Source organism: Acartia tonsa, chromosome 2 (genome assembly GCF_053477335.1).
Source record: "Acartia tonsa isolate MP-2025a chromosome 2, ASM5347733v1, whole genome shotgun sequence".
Lineage (NCBI taxonomy): Eukaryota > Metazoa > Arthropoda > Copepoda > Calanoida > Acartiidae > Acartia > Acartia tonsa.
Genome location: NC_137261.1, coordinates 25594996 through 25613647, shown reverse-complemented (window position 1 = coordinate 25613647; position 18652 = coordinate 25594996). Strand labels below are relative to the sequence as shown.

The following is an 18652-nucleotide window of genomic DNA, read 5'->3' as shown; positions in this document are numbered from 1 at the left end:
GTGTCCTGTAAGATCTGAAATATTATTGGACCAATCACATGATAATTCCAGTGTTTACATGTTTTTTGGAACTTCAGTAATGTTTAAAGTGACATTTACTCCAATTGAGATTTATGGCAATAAGATAAAGGTTAAATTTTTTGTAATTTATAAATATGTAGCTGGCTTTGAAATGTAATACTGTGAAAATCTGTATATTCTATCCATAAAAACAAAGTAAAACGTCATTACTATTGTATAGTTAGAGACAAGACAGTGAAAGAGTGTAAGCTTTATAGAATTTATATTGGGTGTTAAAATCATTAAACAAGCAAATTAGACCTTAATTCTGAAAATATTTTAGCAGTCATAATCTCAAGTATAGAGTAAAACGTATTGCGAATTCCCAAGTTGTCGGGAAGGGTAAAATTAAAAGACGTTAAAATTTATATTTACTTCAAAATAAACAATAGAAAAAGAGAATGCTTTGCCCATATATCAGGCGTTACTCATTACTATAAACAGACAGAAAATGTTCGGCAATTAAAGGGTTGTGATGTTAGTGTCTTAGGTATTCTGGCTCTATTTTGTTATCAATCATTCCCAAAGGATATTATCAGGTATTAAAGCTCTTTAAAGTGCTTATAAAAAAGGGGATACATTTAAAACTTTTGACCAGAGTGTCCCGAAGGACCATTTATTTGGGTACTTTGGCCAAAAGTTTTTTTTTTATTAAATCCCCTTTTTAATAGTCATTATTAAGAGCTTCTTAGGTATTCCATAAACATTAATTTTTCTCATTTAGGATAAGCGAGGAACAGTCAAACACTGGAGAAAAGGCGGAGGAAGTTAAGCTGAGCTGTTGGGGATCTTTCTGTGCCAACATTGATAGATTTAACAGAAGGAATTATTTCATTTATTACGTCAAAAGCTTTGTCAATGTCAAACTGACTAAAAATGATGAGATTAATTTTTTTCAGTTTTTTTATTACCCAAAATAATTAGTCTATAATAGTTTTTCTACACTTTGGACTGTCTGCACGTCCGTCCTTTAATTTTATTTTTGGGCATGTTTGAATAGTATTATAATTTTCAATCTATTTATGTTGATTCCTAAAACAGTTAGTAACACTTTAATAAACTTGTAATGATGTTTTGAGATATTTTACCTATAAAATGGCATAATTTACATAAAACTATTCGATTTCTTTAATAAAGGTATTTTTTGTGTGTCATTTTCAATTTGTCTGTCTTTTCAAAAACATTGTTAGCTGCGCTAATGATGACCGATATTATCCTTGTTAAAAAATACCAAAGACATATTAAATTACAAAACCTTTTGCGTATAAATCCACAGCGTATAAATTTAAGTGGATTCTTATGAAAAACAATTATAATTTGAACTTTGCATGTTTATTAGAATCTGATAGAGAAAGCATTTAGACTTTTAGCTTAATAGAATTTAAATACGGTACTTATACTCTGTCAAGACAAGAACAATTTTGTTTAAAAGTAGTAGAACAGAAAACGACAATAAATTGATATTAATCCCTAACAATGATAAATAAAATCACCCTTTGTTGATTTGAATCATCGGTTGAAAAGTTTGGATCCTATTAGATTTGAAGATTTAATCAAAATTTAATAAAAGTATTGAGTCTAAGCTGATCTTAAGATTTTTATAATTAGTATAATTTACAGTCAAATGTCCCCTCCCTACCTGTATATGGGGGGAGATGCTGTTTGCTCCACTTTTTTCTTATGGAAATCTACCTAAAACTGAAAACTGAAATAGAATAGGTTTTGCATTTTCTTATATAAAATTAAAGATAAAAGAATAAATTTTGCGTTTTCATAATAGAATTAATAATAATCTACATTGAACCAAATAAGACAATTATTGTCAGAACTAGAACAGAAAATACAAAATTGAATTTAGCATTTGAAAAATTTATTTTTTATCAATTAGCTAAATATATGTCATACTTAAAGTATTTTTTTTCGTATTTACATGTATGATAGGTCTGACTTATTAGTAACCCTTTATTAAAGATGGAAAGACAAACAGAAATGAGCTAATTATAGATCAAGAAATAACAGCTTAAAGTCTTCTTATAAGTAGCTAAAATGAGCAATGTTAGTCCTTAAGAAATTAAACAAGGACGGTTACGTCATAAGCATTAAAGCTTAAAAATGTAAAAAAAATCAGAAAGCTACAACGGAAAGAAAAGATGAAAATAAAGGAAAAAGGAAGATAACATTTATATATCAATCCAGAAGAAGATAGTAAATGAGAAAAAAAGAAATTGTGCGCTAAGGATATATAGAGATAACTGTATTATACTTGTCATATCCCGATTAATACATATTCATTTAACTTACTGAGTCGAGTTTTTCTCTTGGCGCGTTCTTGCTAAAATTGCTTACACTATTTTCTTCTTTTTGAATGTTTGTTTTTTGAAGGTTTATTGATATTTGGACAACCTAAGTATTGCAGAAGGACAGACAGACAGACAGTCACTAACACATATAGAGTAACTCCGTTGGTATCCAACACGTTAAATTAAGCTTTTCCAAGGATTATCTATTATTTTTCTATAACTCTATTGGTGGGATGCATATTTAATAAGATATACTACAATATCAGAGATCTAAAGGGATAAGACAATGGCCGATAATTTATGTACATTCTAATGATTATACACCAAATTATACCTTCAGTAGATTACAAACGTTTGGACAATTAACTTAAACCAACCATCAAAATTCATTAAAGTCCCCATAATTGTAAGCCAACTAATTAGAAAACGTTATCATAAAACTTTTGGGACTAGTGTAATACCCAACCCATGTCCCCTTCCTCCCTGCTATAATATACATATACACAATAAGATATGAAATATAGCCCCAAACAAAAACTTTTAATAGTTAGCTCAAAGTAGGAAGCAAAGGTCGACAACATATATTCTATTTATACAGTTTCTTTTTAATAAGTTAAAAATGTTAACTTTTCTATATTTAGTAATAGTTAGTATTTATATTAGGGTTCGGCAGTTGCACATATGACTTTTATGATTACTTAATTTTACTAGCACATTAAAAACAGGTTTAGACATACAGCTGATTTTCCCTCGGCTCATCGTGGGAAGGTTTTTAATTGGGATCTCTTTTAATTGTGTATTTTTCAAACTAGTTTTCACCCTTCCCCTTTTTCCTTTGCATATGAACAGGATTTTTTATCTTTTAAGAGCTATTTGATATTTCATAATTTGATTACAGTACAACAAATTTAATTTGTTAAGTGTTGTTTCTGATTTATTGTTAATTTATATCCGAAATAGCGGAATGTCACCAAAAAAATATTTTCGGTGATTATGATGTTTTTAATAATCATGATCATTTTGATCAAACGATATCCAAATGAACATTTCCTAATTGTATTGTATCTACTCTGTCTATATAAATTACACTTACTTTTTTCTAAAATTTTCTGGATAAATTTGGTTTTCACGGCCTACTAGCGAGAACTGTTGAATTGAATTAATTGCCCATCGTCACATCCCTGATAATTTGAAACCTGAGTGTGGGAGTTATTGAAATCTTTGGTAGCAAAGAAATATAAATTCTTATATTTTTGTTTCGCTTTAAAGGCTAATTACATCTTTTTCTGTGAATGCATGATCAAAAGAGACCTTTTTTAATATCTCATATTTATAGAATGAACACAGTAATAGTGTCTGACTGATTATGACGTAACAAAAAAAATTAGCCAATGAGAGGCCGTTATTGACCAATGGTAAAATTTATAGTGGCCTCTCATTGGCTAATTTTTTTGTTACGTCATAATCAGTCAGACACTATTACTGTGTTCAATAAGTAATATATTCTTTTGAATGACAAATAGCTTAACTTTGGATACATACGTGGTACATCTTAAAGGTGGACAGGTTAAAAACGATGATCTATCGCATCAACTATAGACAGCTATGATACTTGAAAAATACTGAAAAATGATACTTGCTTCGCTTTCTAAGTCGTACCTAACTGTTATAGGAATCAGCATATAAAGTTTGAAATCGATAGGACAATTCTAACCTGTTTAAATTAACGAAAAAAGCTAACTGTAACGGACGGACGGACGGACCAACCCTAATTATGGAAACCAACTTTGTCATGGCCAACAAGACTCGTATTAATATGATTTTGTTTCTTTATTCAAAGAAATTGTCGGATCATGGAAAGAAAACGAAGTATCCGGTTTCGTTGTTTTTTCACAGTAGCCTTTCTCCTATTTCTAGCCCCTGCGGGGGGCTCTAGCCCTGCGGGGCATATTTTCTAACCCTGCAGGGCAATCATTAACATTTACTTATCCTAACCTAACCTAAAATAACCCTTTAAAAGCTACTGTGAAAATACGATGAAACCGGCAACTTCATTTTCTTTCACCGTACGAACCGATACATTATTTTTCATAATGGCTAAGAACAAGTTTGTTTAATCGGTTTCAAAGTTATTACTAAATATAACTGTACTATTAGTAATTTTGATTTGAGGAAAAGTGTTTTATAATTCTATAAGAAAATATGCCCCGCAGGGCTAGAGCCCCCTGCAGGGGCTAGAAATAGGAGAAAGGCTACTGTGAAAAAACGACAAAACCGGAAACTTTGTTTTCTTTCCATGATCCGACAATTTCTTCAAATAAAGAAACAAAATCATATTAATACGAGTCTTGTTGGCCATGACAAAGTTGGTTTCCATAATTAGGGTTGGTCCGTCCGTCCGTTACAGTTAGCTTTTTTCATTAATTTAAACAGGTTAGAATTGTCCTATTGATTTCAAACTTTATATGCTGATTCCTATAACAGTTAGGTACGACTTAGAAAGCGAAGCAAGTATCATTTTTCAGTATTTTTCAAGTATCATAGCTGTCTATAGTTGATGCGATAGATCATCGTTTTTAACCTGTCCACCTTTAAGATGTACCACATATGTATCCAAAGTTAGGCTATTTGTCATTCAAAAGAATATATTACTTATTTCTTGTTGTATAGACAGACAATTATTATGCTTAGCATGTTCGATTAGTAACAAATCAATTTTCTGGTCACTAGCGGTTTCGCCCTTATCCTCTAGGGGCCATGCCCCAAGATGTAATTTTTGAAAAGTGTAGTACATGTTGTGCAGCACCAAATAGTTGTTATCTTCTGCATCATCAAAAAAAAAGTTGATGGGGATTTTTTTATTTTTGGGGGGGTTGGGGGTGTCCCACCCCCTCCAGAAAATAGCCTAAAACCACCACAGGACCAGTAGGTATATTCCCTAAAGAGTAGAATCCGGTCGGTTCCGTGGTTACCGAGATTTTAACAGACAGACAAAGGGTGTCCCATAGTGTAGTGGTTAGCGCACTACGCTGTGGTTGGGAGAAACCGAGTTCAAGTCCCCACATAGACTTTGCACTTGGTTGACAAATGCTGTCGCAATTTGTCAGATTATGATCACGCAACCTTCCCTAAGATGCCCTAGGGTTGTAAGGGGGGAGATTTGTAGGAAGTTAGGATTCTACAAATCAAGTAGCTCTAACCATGCTTTCCCTCATCCATGCTCCTCGTATGAGAGTGCCATTAATTAGCTAGGGTGGCTTAATATGGAACACCTGCCAAAACTCTAGGCCAGGGTGATGTAATAATTGAGTAGCTTCCACGAAAATTGCGGGTCAGCTTGTAATGTAACATAGAATACAATCAGCTGTGCGCGACGCTTACCAATCTAAGATTGGCCAAAGGATTCTCACTTCCAGTCTCCGTGTGCATCTGAGTCCTAACTTCAGAGAATCATGGCTACAACAACAACAACAACAACAACAGACGGACAGACAGACAGACGGACGGACGGACAGAAATCACTTTACTTTGTATTATAGACAATGTTCAAAATAGCGCAATTTCTAAACAAAGGAAATATGTCCTACTTTTGATTCCTGTGACGTCATAAAAATGAGGAAATATCCATATCTTTTTAGGGGTTTTCTTTCCCACTTCTCCTCTCATCTCCCTCATTTTTATGACGTCACGGGAATCAAAAGTAGGACAGATTAGGCTTAAAGTCTATATTCTGTAATTATGATTTTCTTGTGAACAAATAGCTTGAAATTTAATTTGTCTTTAATTTCACATTTTTATTTGATGAACTAAATGGGCTTGGTGTTTCTTCGAGATCTAGGCCTATCCACGCGCCTTGAAACATACTTCGGTGAAAAGTGTTCATTTTCCCGATAAACAACTCTTTGATTGCACGACCTTTGTCTGAAAGTCTGCTTTGTAATGAGTTTAACCCGTATATGAGTCAAAGCATTCCCCCTTCTATTACTGTTAATATCACGCAGCAGTAGTTATCATTTTAAACTTCTCTATTATGATGCGGTGTGGTCCAGATTCGAACCCGACACCTCCCCGACAGCAAACTGACACGTTACCAATTACGTAAGATTTAGCATTTAGTACAATATTGTTTTTCAATGGAATATTCTCTTTCTAAATATACTTTTTTTATAAATAATTAGTAGAGTAGCTATACTCCCAAAAATGATTAGTAATAGTCATACAGCTACTTTGTAATTAGGGTATACCCGTTTGTCTGTAGGTGCGCACAATACTGCTTTTTATAGATGAATGAAAACAATTATAATCTTACTCTTGTCAATCTTATACACAGACAAACATGTACAGACCAGTAAACAGACACACACACAAACCTATATAGACCAGCAAACACACACACACACATAAAACTGTACAGACCAGCATACAGACGCACACACATAAACCTGTATAGACCAGCAAACACACACACACAAATCTGTACAGACCATTTAAACAGACAACACACATAAACCTGTGCAGACCAGCACAGACACATATAAATCTATATATATGAGTAATCACAAACATACATACATATCATTTTTCCGTTCACTTTTTCTTATTATTTTAAAACTTATATTTCAATATATTTAATGCTCTTTTTGCTAATAATTTTAACAACCTATTTGTTGCTGTGCTACTTATGTAGATAATTGTAATGTTTATGTCTGGGAAGGTATATTTGTATTCTTGTGGGTATGTTATCAGTGGGATATCCTAGGAGAATACACATTGAATATTTATTCATATTATGGAAAATCTATGTCTTTGTTCCAACTTGTATCTGTGTAATTACAATTTTTATTCAGCGTGTACTCACTATATCTGGTTTTGTCTGTATTCCCTTTTGAAGCAGCAAACAGTGCCTAATAAAAAATGACGTCATACAATACAATTGACCAATGATAGGCCAGTATACATTGTAATTGGCCAATGGTAAAATTTATATACTGGCCTATTTATTTGCCTATGATTGATCATTTGTATTGTCTGACGTCATTTTTATTTGCTGCTTTTTTACTTTTAATTTTGTTAACATTCAGTTGTACCCTAGCATCCACGAAAATACGAAGGGGTGGGGGCATAAAATAGCTTAAACCCATTCTTGTACCTATGCAAATTTTCTCTAAAATAACAAAATAAATCATTGGTAATGTAACAGAAAACTGCGACTGACTTTTAAAAATATGGCATTTAACCCCCCTCCCCAACCCCTTCCTCTAGCATCTAAAATTTTTAAAGAGGAAATACTGCACCAATTATTTTGCAATTTTCTTATCCTTGTTAATTATATTAATACAGAGTAGTGTATTGTAGATTTATTTATTTATTCATGGATGTTAAGTAACTTTCTGTCTTTAGGTTTTTTTACCAAGAATTACAAATTAATTCTCCAAAATAAAACCAAATTCGGATATTTGCACTTTTTACAAATTTTTGGATTTTTATTATCTTTGGTTGAGCTATGTAATGTCAGAAGTAAGGTCATACATTATTTTTATTTTATGTATAGCGCAGGGGCCGTGATGGAGGAAATTAATACTATTTGAAATTGTAGAAAATTTGGATATTTTAGTGGCGTAATGTTGATGTAAAACTTTTTGTGGAATGTGAAATATTAGAGTAAAACACTAGAGGGAGAAAGGGTTAAATAACAGTACCTCCCCATCGCAATCGTCTTGTGCAACCTTCCTATTGGGTCATTGAAAATCAACCAATGGTATTGCTTATATTAAAACAGCTAAGTAGCGGAAAATTATTTAGAAGCAGACGAAAGAGGTCTTTGAAAAATGAAGAGAGGTAGTTGTCTGTATATACATCTAAACTATAGATCTGTTTGTGGAATAACTAAAGGTTGGGGGTAAAAAGTGGAGGAAAATAAGTTTGTGGGGTAAATTTCACTCAGAATTGTTTTTCAAAATCCTGGTCCCTTGTCTCTGGTCTGACGAAGGTATTACTCCTTCATATGAACCATTCCTGGATTATACGACAAGTTCGTATATTACAATTAAGTGCAGAGGTCCATAAAAATCTCTAAAATCATTTGAAAAGTATTTTTATTTTATCTAGTCTTTGGTAAGTTATTTGCTACTTATATCAATTTAAAATGAAATAAATATGAATATGTATAGAGTGAGGCCCAGGTGTAGAGATGCCGTCAAATCACAGGTAATAATGTTTTCATATAGCTGGACAAAGTGTCTCAAAAATTCAGCCTTGTGACGTCATAATATAATGAGGTATTATCCATCTCTTTTTGGGGGGGTTTTCTTTTCCACTTTTCCTCTTATCCTCCCCATTTTTATGACGTTACATGGTGATTTTTGAGACACTTTGTCCAGCTACCGTTTTCATAATAATAAATTCATTATTCATCTTTCAATTGTTTTATACCATGGTATATTAAGACATTGCATTGGACGATAAATTGATTTAAACCCCTATTTATAATATACGATTCTTACAAAAAAGGAACAGGTTGTCTGTCTGTCTATCTGTGTTTTCCAAAGGAGTTTGTTTTATAACGAGAGTTATTTCAAATAATACCAAAGTTAGATTTAGATTCAAAATATAATCAACAACCGCTAAAAAATCAGAAGAAACGAAATTCATAACCAGCGTTTATATATAAATTATCTTTTTATTGCTTGACCTGAGAAAACCAATTAATCTTTAATAGCGTAGCAACTCAATGAGTAGTCACATCTCTCTCCTGCCCTGAGTGACTGTAATGATAGCCTGACACTTTCAATTGTTGGCCATATTTTTTATATTTTAAACAGCTTTGCTGCTATTGTACTTTATCATTCCTGTTTAAATGTATTTTTGTTTTTGATTATGGAGTTATTATTCCACCATACAGTGCATTTTATTTTGATTCATGAAAAAATGTGTAATGAAAGCATGGAGTGTAACATAAGGTTACACACTAGGACATGAAATTAAGCCATGAATACAGACAATAGAGTTTTAATATTATATAGAGCTTTTTTTTAAAGTGAAGCTTTTTCTATAATTTCATGGGTCTGAACGTCCATCCGTACGTCACAATTAGCTCTTTTCGTTCGTTTAGGTATGTTGGAATTGTCATATCGATTTACCAAAAATTAACTATTTGAAACTAATTTTAACTCGATATTTGTATGATATAGTATCCTATACATCTGATTTTCAAAAAATGATTCCAAGGAAAAAAAGATACATTATTTTACACGATGCATTTCTATAATCATGTCCCAAAATGTATGTTGTCCTTAAACAGAATTTGTAAATTGATAATAGCGGTTATATACGAAAAAAGGCTCTAGAGGCACCCCAATGAAAGGATGAATCAATCAAATGCCTTTTTTTTTGTTTTGAAATCAAACTTACATTCATCCCAAAAATGGATTAAAACCTGCTCTATATAACCTATATTAAGGTTCCCAAAAAACAGAACCGTATAGGCAATTTACCACAATTTACATGGATAAAATATTTTCTGCTTGAACAAATTTGATTAGATATTCATTATTTTTTGATTGATTATAGATAATCTATATTTGTAACTCTAATATGTCACAAAATACCTTTTGACTTGTTGTGTGTTTGGAACGCATTATAAACGAGAATGTCAACATGCAAATCATTGCAAAGAATTCGTGAGTTTGTTTTAGACTAGTTTACTTTTGAAGTGAAGTCTTGGAAAGGGTTAAGTCTATACACTGCCCCCCATCCTGGATGCTAGGGGTGAAGCTACTAGTTTATTTTTGTGATTTCTCTTGGTAGAGTGGTGCTACCCTCCCCAAAAATAGTTATAAACCTTAAAATATTATGTAAAGGAGAACCCGTTCGGTTCAGCGGTTAGCGAGATCCTTCGTTACAAACAAACAAACAGACAGACAGACATCGTTCTTCTTTGTTTATAGATAAAAATTCTATAATCTTTTGAGCAAATATAATTAGAGAATGTTTTTAGCTTAAAAACAAATAGGTAAATTAACCATTCTAGGGTGAAATATCATTCGAGAAAAAATTAGTACTACTATATAAAACTAAACAAGGTTTTTTTTCAATAAATGTATTTTAAAAATAGCTGCGTTTTTTATTTATTTGCCCCGCAGTGCGTTTTTTAAGAATATAAATAGGTGACTCTGATAATACATATAATACCAGACGGACACAATGAATTATTAAGTAGCTGCAGATTTAACACTGTATTGCGTCACCTCTGCGTAAAAAAGAAACTACATGGGGAATTAAAGACCATGGAATTACTGATAAAATGTTTTCAAAAAGACTTTAAAAATGATAAATTAGGTGTGATTTTAAACCTCTTTTGGAGATTATTGTAACTATTGGGTATAATATTAAATTTTACCATCTTTATAATCATTAAATCTAAAGAAAGCTGTTAAATTGTGTTATTAACAGACAAAATCAAGATATTTATTTAATTATTTTCTTAATTTCTTAATAATTATTTTCGTTAGTACGATTCGACTGTCTGAACTGCTGAGCTTTGCTTTTATGAATATTTTTATCCTTGATTCCACCCTTGCTATAATAGTCAGGACTCAAGGTGACAATTGTCTGTAACTCACACTAGTATCCAAGATTTTTATATATACTCACTTGTTGGGTCAAAACTTTGGGTACGTTTATTGAATACGTTACCAAACTAGTTGTGTTCAAACTCTTCAAACCATAATTTTAATCGGTACCCAAACCTTTCTTATAGGTTAGCTCAAAAACTTGAAGTACTTTTCATAAATCGTGTTTGCTTAGTTCGAACTAGCAGTTTCTAAACTATCAGAAGTGGAAATTTTGTTCATCATTATGGGGGATTAATATCAATTTATCGTCCTTTGCCTTATCCCTTAAGATTCATGATAATAACCCTAAGTTGTTATTTTCTTTATATTTATTGTGAAACTACATAATACCTGACATTATAAAACCATTTATATTAGAAATCAATATTCATCATACTATAGGAAATATATATATTTTATATTATACTCTAGTCTACATCGTAAAATGTATATAAACAAGGATGACAGCATCCATAAAAGTTAAGCACTTTGAACATTATACCTTGTTGTATTAGGAATATATGTATGCCAAAAATCAGATGAATAGAATAGTTATATCATTTATAAAGAATAGTGTTAAAAATTAACATGCTTCCTGGTAACGATTATAGAATTGCTACGCTTCTTAAATCGTACCTTACTACTTTAAGTATCTAGGGTCGAAAAAGTGAAAATGAATATAGTTTCCAGAGGATTAAATAGAAGCTAAAATATATTTTAAAAATGGATTGTTATCCTTAAAGTAACTAGAGAGTAATAAACCCCCTTCTCTCACATTTTGAATTTCATGGAAAATATGGTTAGTGTTTCGTGTGTAATTGTTTAATATTAGGTTAAATTGATAACAGGGTAAAGGTTAGGTCCTCCTGCAGGGATTATGTTTTTTAAATAAAACTTCCTCAAAATTATTTATTACCTAAATAAGAGGGCGCTAATGTGTTCGCCAGGCACTTTAAGGGAAAGCAACAAAGCATGATATTTTTTCTATAAATGTACAAAATTTATTGAACTAAATGATCATATATAACGCTTTTTTGTTTGAATAAATTTATTACAAAGACCATGAGCAAATAATATTTTCTATGTAGTACTTTATTGTAATTTATTTTACGTGTGACAATTAAGTGGTTAGGAAAGTAAGTTTTGGAGGGTGGTAAATATTTTTCTCTCTTTAAAAGGTTATTTAAAAAAATTTTAAGGCTAATATATTTCATCTCTTAATACACAGAAAACTGCTGAAAAGTAAAAACATCGGCAGCCAAGTTATTAGTTATAAAAACAATTTTTAACAAAACAAACGAACATTAACACTTGTAGAGTGTCAGAACTGAATAAGCAAAATTTAATGTATGGGTCTAAACGAAATTGAAAGTAATATTTTTGCTTAAATACATGATATTCTTTAAAGACATAGTTACATTTTTAGGACTTAATCATAGAGATGCTTCGCTTATAACATAATTCCTTGATAATAGATAATAGATCAAAGAATTATTATCCCAAAAAGTCAGACGAATAGTAAAATTATAACAAATATAACACATAAAAAGATTAAAAATCAACATGTTTTAAATGGTCGTACAGACTTTTTGGTAAAGATTAGATTGCTACACTTTCTAAATTGTACCTAACCTTTATATGAATCATCATGCAAAGTTTTAAGTCGATAGGACAATTGTAACATTTCTAAATTAACGAAAAGAGCAAACCGTTACACGAAAAAAGCTAACTGTTACACGAAAAAAGCTAACCGTTACGGACGGACGGGCATTCGGATGTATCGACCTTAATAATAAAAAAAGCTTCGCTTTTAAAAAAGGACGGCTGTAAAGCCTTGTAATATACAATAAGATTTTAAAGTAGAAGGAAATGTTTTCAACCTCCCAACTTGTTAAGGTAAGGTGAGGTAATAGTCCCTGTGTTAATTCTAGTAATTAACAACACCAATTAATGCAATTCGAATTTTACTGAAAACTCACAGGGATAGGGGGGGGGGGACATTGGACTGTTTATTTCACTAGTCCCCAAAGTTTTATAATATCGTTTTCTCATTCATTAGTTTAAAAACTTTAGAGACTTTTATTGAATTTTGATTGGTTGGTTCATTAAGTTCAATGATTATAATCTAAAGAAGGGGTAATTTTGTGTTTCTTCATTGGGGATCTACTTTAATTTATCGGCCATTGTCTTGTCCCTTTAGATCCCTGGAAAATCCAGCTAATGCAAAAATATTTTACTATTCAGGAATAGTAAAATAATAATTATATATATTTAAAAAAAAAACAATAATAATAAAATATTTTTTTAAATAAAAAAATTCACAAATATAAAAAAAATCAAAAAGAAAATGGATATTTCCATACAAGCATAGCTAATGAATCAGCAACATCAAGTTAGAAATACAATTTATTTATAGAGCAGCTTCATCAAATATCATGTTATTTAAAATACTTTAATTCTAAAACTATTATATAAAATTCATTAAGTCATAATGAACAGAACAAAAAACTTTTTCAGTTGGATTGCAGTGAATATAAAATTAATCGTGGGAAATGAAAATACAAACATTTGATAAAATTTTCAAATATCAACAAAGTGCAATTAAAATATTTGCTGTGATTAAGAAATTATTGTAGTATGGGTTGGTTTAAATTTTATTTTAAGTTCCTGTATAAATGTCTATATATGTTTATCTTAAATCAGGGAGGGAGGAGACAATAGACTTTATATAAAACTAGTTCTGATATCCAATTTTTATATTTTTTTTTCTTATTCGTTGACTTAGAAACCTTGGGTTCTTTAATCAAATCTTGGTTGGATAGTTTTCAATAATAGTGTCTAAGCTTTTTAACCAATAATTCTAATTAGCTGAAGGAACATTCTGTTTTTCCTCATTGAGAATGTACATCAATTAATTGTCTTATCCCTTACCGTCCCTGATTTTGAATGTCTATAAAAAATCATAGAATACTATATGAAGAAAACAATGAAGATACTTTAAAATCTTTTACATATAAAATGTAAAATAATAATAAAACCTACACTAATATCACTTTATAAATTTTGGTTGATTGTCTAATGATCTCTAAAATGGCCATTTTAGCTGGATTACAACCTGCTATACTGAAAAATTATGTATCGTATGTATAAAAGCATCAACCAATTTTCCAACAAAACTGGAGTTATTCCTAATTTTTCATTTTATTAGAAAACTATCTATAATGCGAGGCGATAAAAAAAAACTATTCTTTTGTAGTGAATGGTATTGGGCAGATTTTATAGATAGGCAGATACCTGACCGTTTATCTATATCAAATAGTTTGAGTACAACTTTTTAAAATAACCTAGATAATATAAATAGAGAAGGAAGAAAACGTATGCCTCGATAAAATGTATCGATTTTAGATACCTTTGATCATAAAATATGTCATAACTTGGAGTTTATCTGAGCATATCACTGGGTTCTTAACAAAATATATACATACATATACTAGGAAAATATATACATATACTAGGAAACAGGGACAGCACAATAAATGCTAAATAAATCTTCACTCAAATTCTTTTGTGATAGTTATCCTTTGACACCTTCAATCATAAGGAAGGAGAAAGAGTTGTAGATTGTTTTAATTTCTATTGGTCTTTCCCCCACCTGATACATACAGCAATATTTACATCTTACTAAGATAGACAGTTTAAAAATATCAGAGAGAGGGGACAATGGCCTGTTTATTACACTAGTCCCCAAAGTTTTATAATAAAGTTTTCTTATTCGTTGGCTACACAACTTTAGCGACTTTTTCTGAATTTTGAATGGTTGGTTTATTAAGTTGAGTGTTCAAACGTTTCAACCACTAATATTAATCTACAGAAAGGTTAATTTTGTGTGTCATCAATTGGGATGTGCATCAGTTTATTGGCCATTGTCTTATCCCTTGAGATCCCTGTAAAGATATAGACATATATTTTTTTCTGAATGTGTATATCTTTGAGCTATATAACTAATGCTATTTAGAACTTTCTAATTAAAAACATTAACTATATTTTTTATAGATTGATATACATTTCAAGAAACTAAATTGATAGAACAATTCTGTCATGTCTGAATTTAAAGTTACATTAAACTTATTCCAATACAAAGTATGAAAGCAATAGGACGACTCCAAGATGTCTAAATAACCCTTATTTTGAAAGATATAGCTAGTAATAGATAAAAATAGGGTTTTTTTCAATGGAAATTATCAATAAAATACCTATGGTGCCTTACCCCACCCCGGCCCCCTTTTAACATTATTAAACAAACCCTTGCTTGAAAGAATAGACGTTCAGCCTTATGTTTTCAAGTCCCATAAATTCATATTTGCTATTCCGACTTCAGTCAAGAATTATGAAAAAAGGATATGGATATTTTATATGGAAAAATACATATAATATACATATTCATATACATATTTCTTTGTATATAAGTTAATACATGAAAACAACAGAGTATTTTTCTTTTCTTTTTTATAAAATTCTTTTTTATGCTTGTTCACTTTGCATTTTTATAGTTTGTGTAAAAATTCTAATCTTAAGATGAAAAAAATGAAAATCTGCACGTAAAAAACCTACAATTCTTATAAAGTTTTCCTGTTATATTTTTCATAAAACAATGAAGACATCACCAGCAAAAATTAAGAAATTAAGCAGACACAATGAACATTTAAGTTGCTTTAACACATTAATAGATGTATTATTTTTATTATGCTCCATAATAGTGGGAATGTTTACACACAATAGTTTTCATTGAAGAAGTAACTAATGGAAGGACGTACAGAAATTCCAAATTATAAGGTAGCTTAGATATTAGAAAGTTAACTTTATCTTTATTGTATTATTATTATCTTTTATACATTTGGTATGTATGTGTCCTGAAAAGAAAAAACAATATGAAACTCAGTGAACAAATACAACAGTAAATAAAGAGACCAGAAATCATTTCATTTTCTCTGGCTACACAAATAATACACCGAGACACTGACAGACAGACGGACAGATTAACAGACGGATGGCTGGGCGACAAACAAACAGATTAACATAAATGTTTATACAATCTTAGACACTATAATAAAACAAACAAACATACCACTAACAAAAAAATCAAATACTGTATCACAATGCTGGATAGATAGATAGATAGATAGCTGGATAGACTTTAAAACAAATAAAATAAGCTAAAGCTAGAACTAAAACAAATATGAATTATTCTGTCTTTCTTTAACAAAAAAAAATACTTTATTTTTTATAACCGATGGTACTAATTGTTCAAAGAAGGCATCTTAACTTTTTGGGTTTTTATTTAAAGTAGCTAGTCGGTGTTTTTAGTAAGTAGTAGATGTAAAATGGTCCATAGAATTTAAATAGGTTTTTTTATAGACCTCTTATTTTTGAAGTAATTTAAATTTGTTTGTTTTTTAAATTAAGTCGGTTTTAATTTTAAAAACAAACAAACTTAAATTACTTCAAAAATAAGAGGTCTACAAAAAAACGATTGTATAATTAAATTCCATGGACCATTTTACAAATTTACATCTACTACTTATTAAAAACACCGACTAGGTATTCTAAATAAAAATCAACAAAGTTAAGACACCTTCTTTGACATAATCTTAGATCATCAGATTTTCATTTTGTTTAAAAATTATTTTCTGACGGTCTATTAAAAAGCGAAAGATGTATGTTTATCTATCTGCCTCTATGAAATTTGGAGAATATTGGTCATTATTCATTAGTTTAAATTTTTTGTTCTAATGGTTAAAAGATGTTTTAATGTTAGTAAGTTTTTTAACCTATTTTTAAAAAATATACTATTCTAAGACATATAGTAAGATATATTTCGATTTTAGCAATCATTTTCAATTTATTTTGTCTCTTGTAGAAGTGAATCAAGCAATATTATGTTGGTCGTTTTAGAAATGTGAATCTATGAATTGCTACCTCTAATATTTGACCTAAATGTAAATATATTTGAAAGAGGTGAAAGGTTGAGGAGCTCATTTACAAGCAATTTAATATTAATATATTTAAATAAAATATATTTTGGAAGCTTTACAAAGTGTCTCAAAAAATCAGCCGTGTGACGTCATAAAACTTCGAACACAGTAATAGTGTCTGACTGATTATGACGTAACAAAAAAAATTAGCCAATGAGAGGCCACTATAAATTTTACCATTGGTCAATAACGGCCTCTCATTGGCTAATTTTTTTTGTTACGTCATAATTTGTCAGACACTATTACTGTGTTCTAAAACTTCATTTCTTTTTTAGAGATTTCCTTTCCCATTTCTCCTATCATCTCTTATTTTTATGACGTCACACGGCTAATCTTTTGAGACACTTTGTAAAGCTTTAATATTTTGGTCTTATTTAAAGACATTTCTCCAAATTATATTAGAATCTTAGTCTGAAATGTATAACCAGTTGCATAGACGTGTGTAAATAAAAAAAATGCTTATGTGAAATAAAGATTACCCACCAAAAACTGGGCTTGGGGGTGCCCCTAAAATTTTTATTTTCAAAATTTTACCCCCCCCCCCAAAAAATAAAAAAGCTTTGACGCCCCTGACCAGTTTAATTGTTGCATACATTTTAAAAATCAACGATGACCTAAAATGGTTTAAATAAATTATAAAATATGTTGTTTTCTTTAATGTAAATTGGCCTTTGTTTCCATTTATATTTTCTTACATATTATTTTTTAAATCTTGCTTATCTCTTTTTTTTTCATGCTATACTTTTTTCTTACTTGCTCCCAACTAGTTAAGGTGTGTAGAGAATATTGACTCTATATTCATGACAGCAGCTACAATTTTATTTACATTTCATGTCCATTAGATCTTTTCATGAAAATACACTTTTTCGAATTTTAGTCTTCTGCTAACCTAAAAAGTTACTTTAGGAGCCTAAAAATACATGTACAAAATTTCAGCTCTCTATCTCTACTGGCGACCTAGCGCCAGGCATGTAAAATATCAACAGATAACGGTAGCACGGCGGTTTTAACAATATCTCAGCAATGTGCAGGTTTTAAGCTTTTGCATATTTCAATTTAAACACATAAGGACAAAGATATATTATCCCAAAAATCTTTTGTCAAAGTCTACTCTACACCTAGCGCCAGTCAGTTTTCTAAAATCATGCATTTTATACCTGTGAAAATAGAAATCGCCAGCGCTAGGTGTAGAGTAGACTTTGACAAAAGATTTTTGGGATATTATATCTTTGGCCTTATGTGTTTAAGTTGAAATATGCAGAACACCTGAATGCATCTTCCAAGCCATTCTCTAGGCATTTAATTTGTTTTTATGAAATAACGGGATTTCAAAACTGCTCTTTGAAAAGGCCTAAAAAATATCTTTTTTTGTCACTTTTTTCACTGCTTATAGTTACAACTTATTAAGATATTATGCTCAATTAAAAAAAAATCGGCGCCTCCAGCACCAAAACCGGCAAAAACTGGCAGTTAAACTTCTGTGCCCCTACTTGCCCCCCTCATCGGTAAACAGTAGTTATCTCAAAAAGTAAAAGAGATATCAACACAGAGAATGAAAGCTTTTTAAATAAAACTGAAGTAAGTAACCATTACACATTTAATTTTGGGACTTTCCTTCTAAGCGCTTGTGGAGCAAAAGACCCACCAA

General features: G+C 30.6%; 1 protein-coding gene across 1 annotated transcript in view; it reads left to right on the top strand.

Annotated features, from left to right (window-relative positions):
* Positions 1-18652, top strand: part of LOC145312486 (muscle calcium channel subunit alpha-1-like) — a 188716-nt gene that overhangs the window by 49698 nt on the left and 120366 nt on the right. Inside the window, 2 exon segments of the mRNA XM_080151743.1 lie at positions 1297-1337; positions 8533-8567. Coding sequence (XP_080007869.1) covers positions 1297-1337; positions 8533-8567 — 76 coding nt within the window.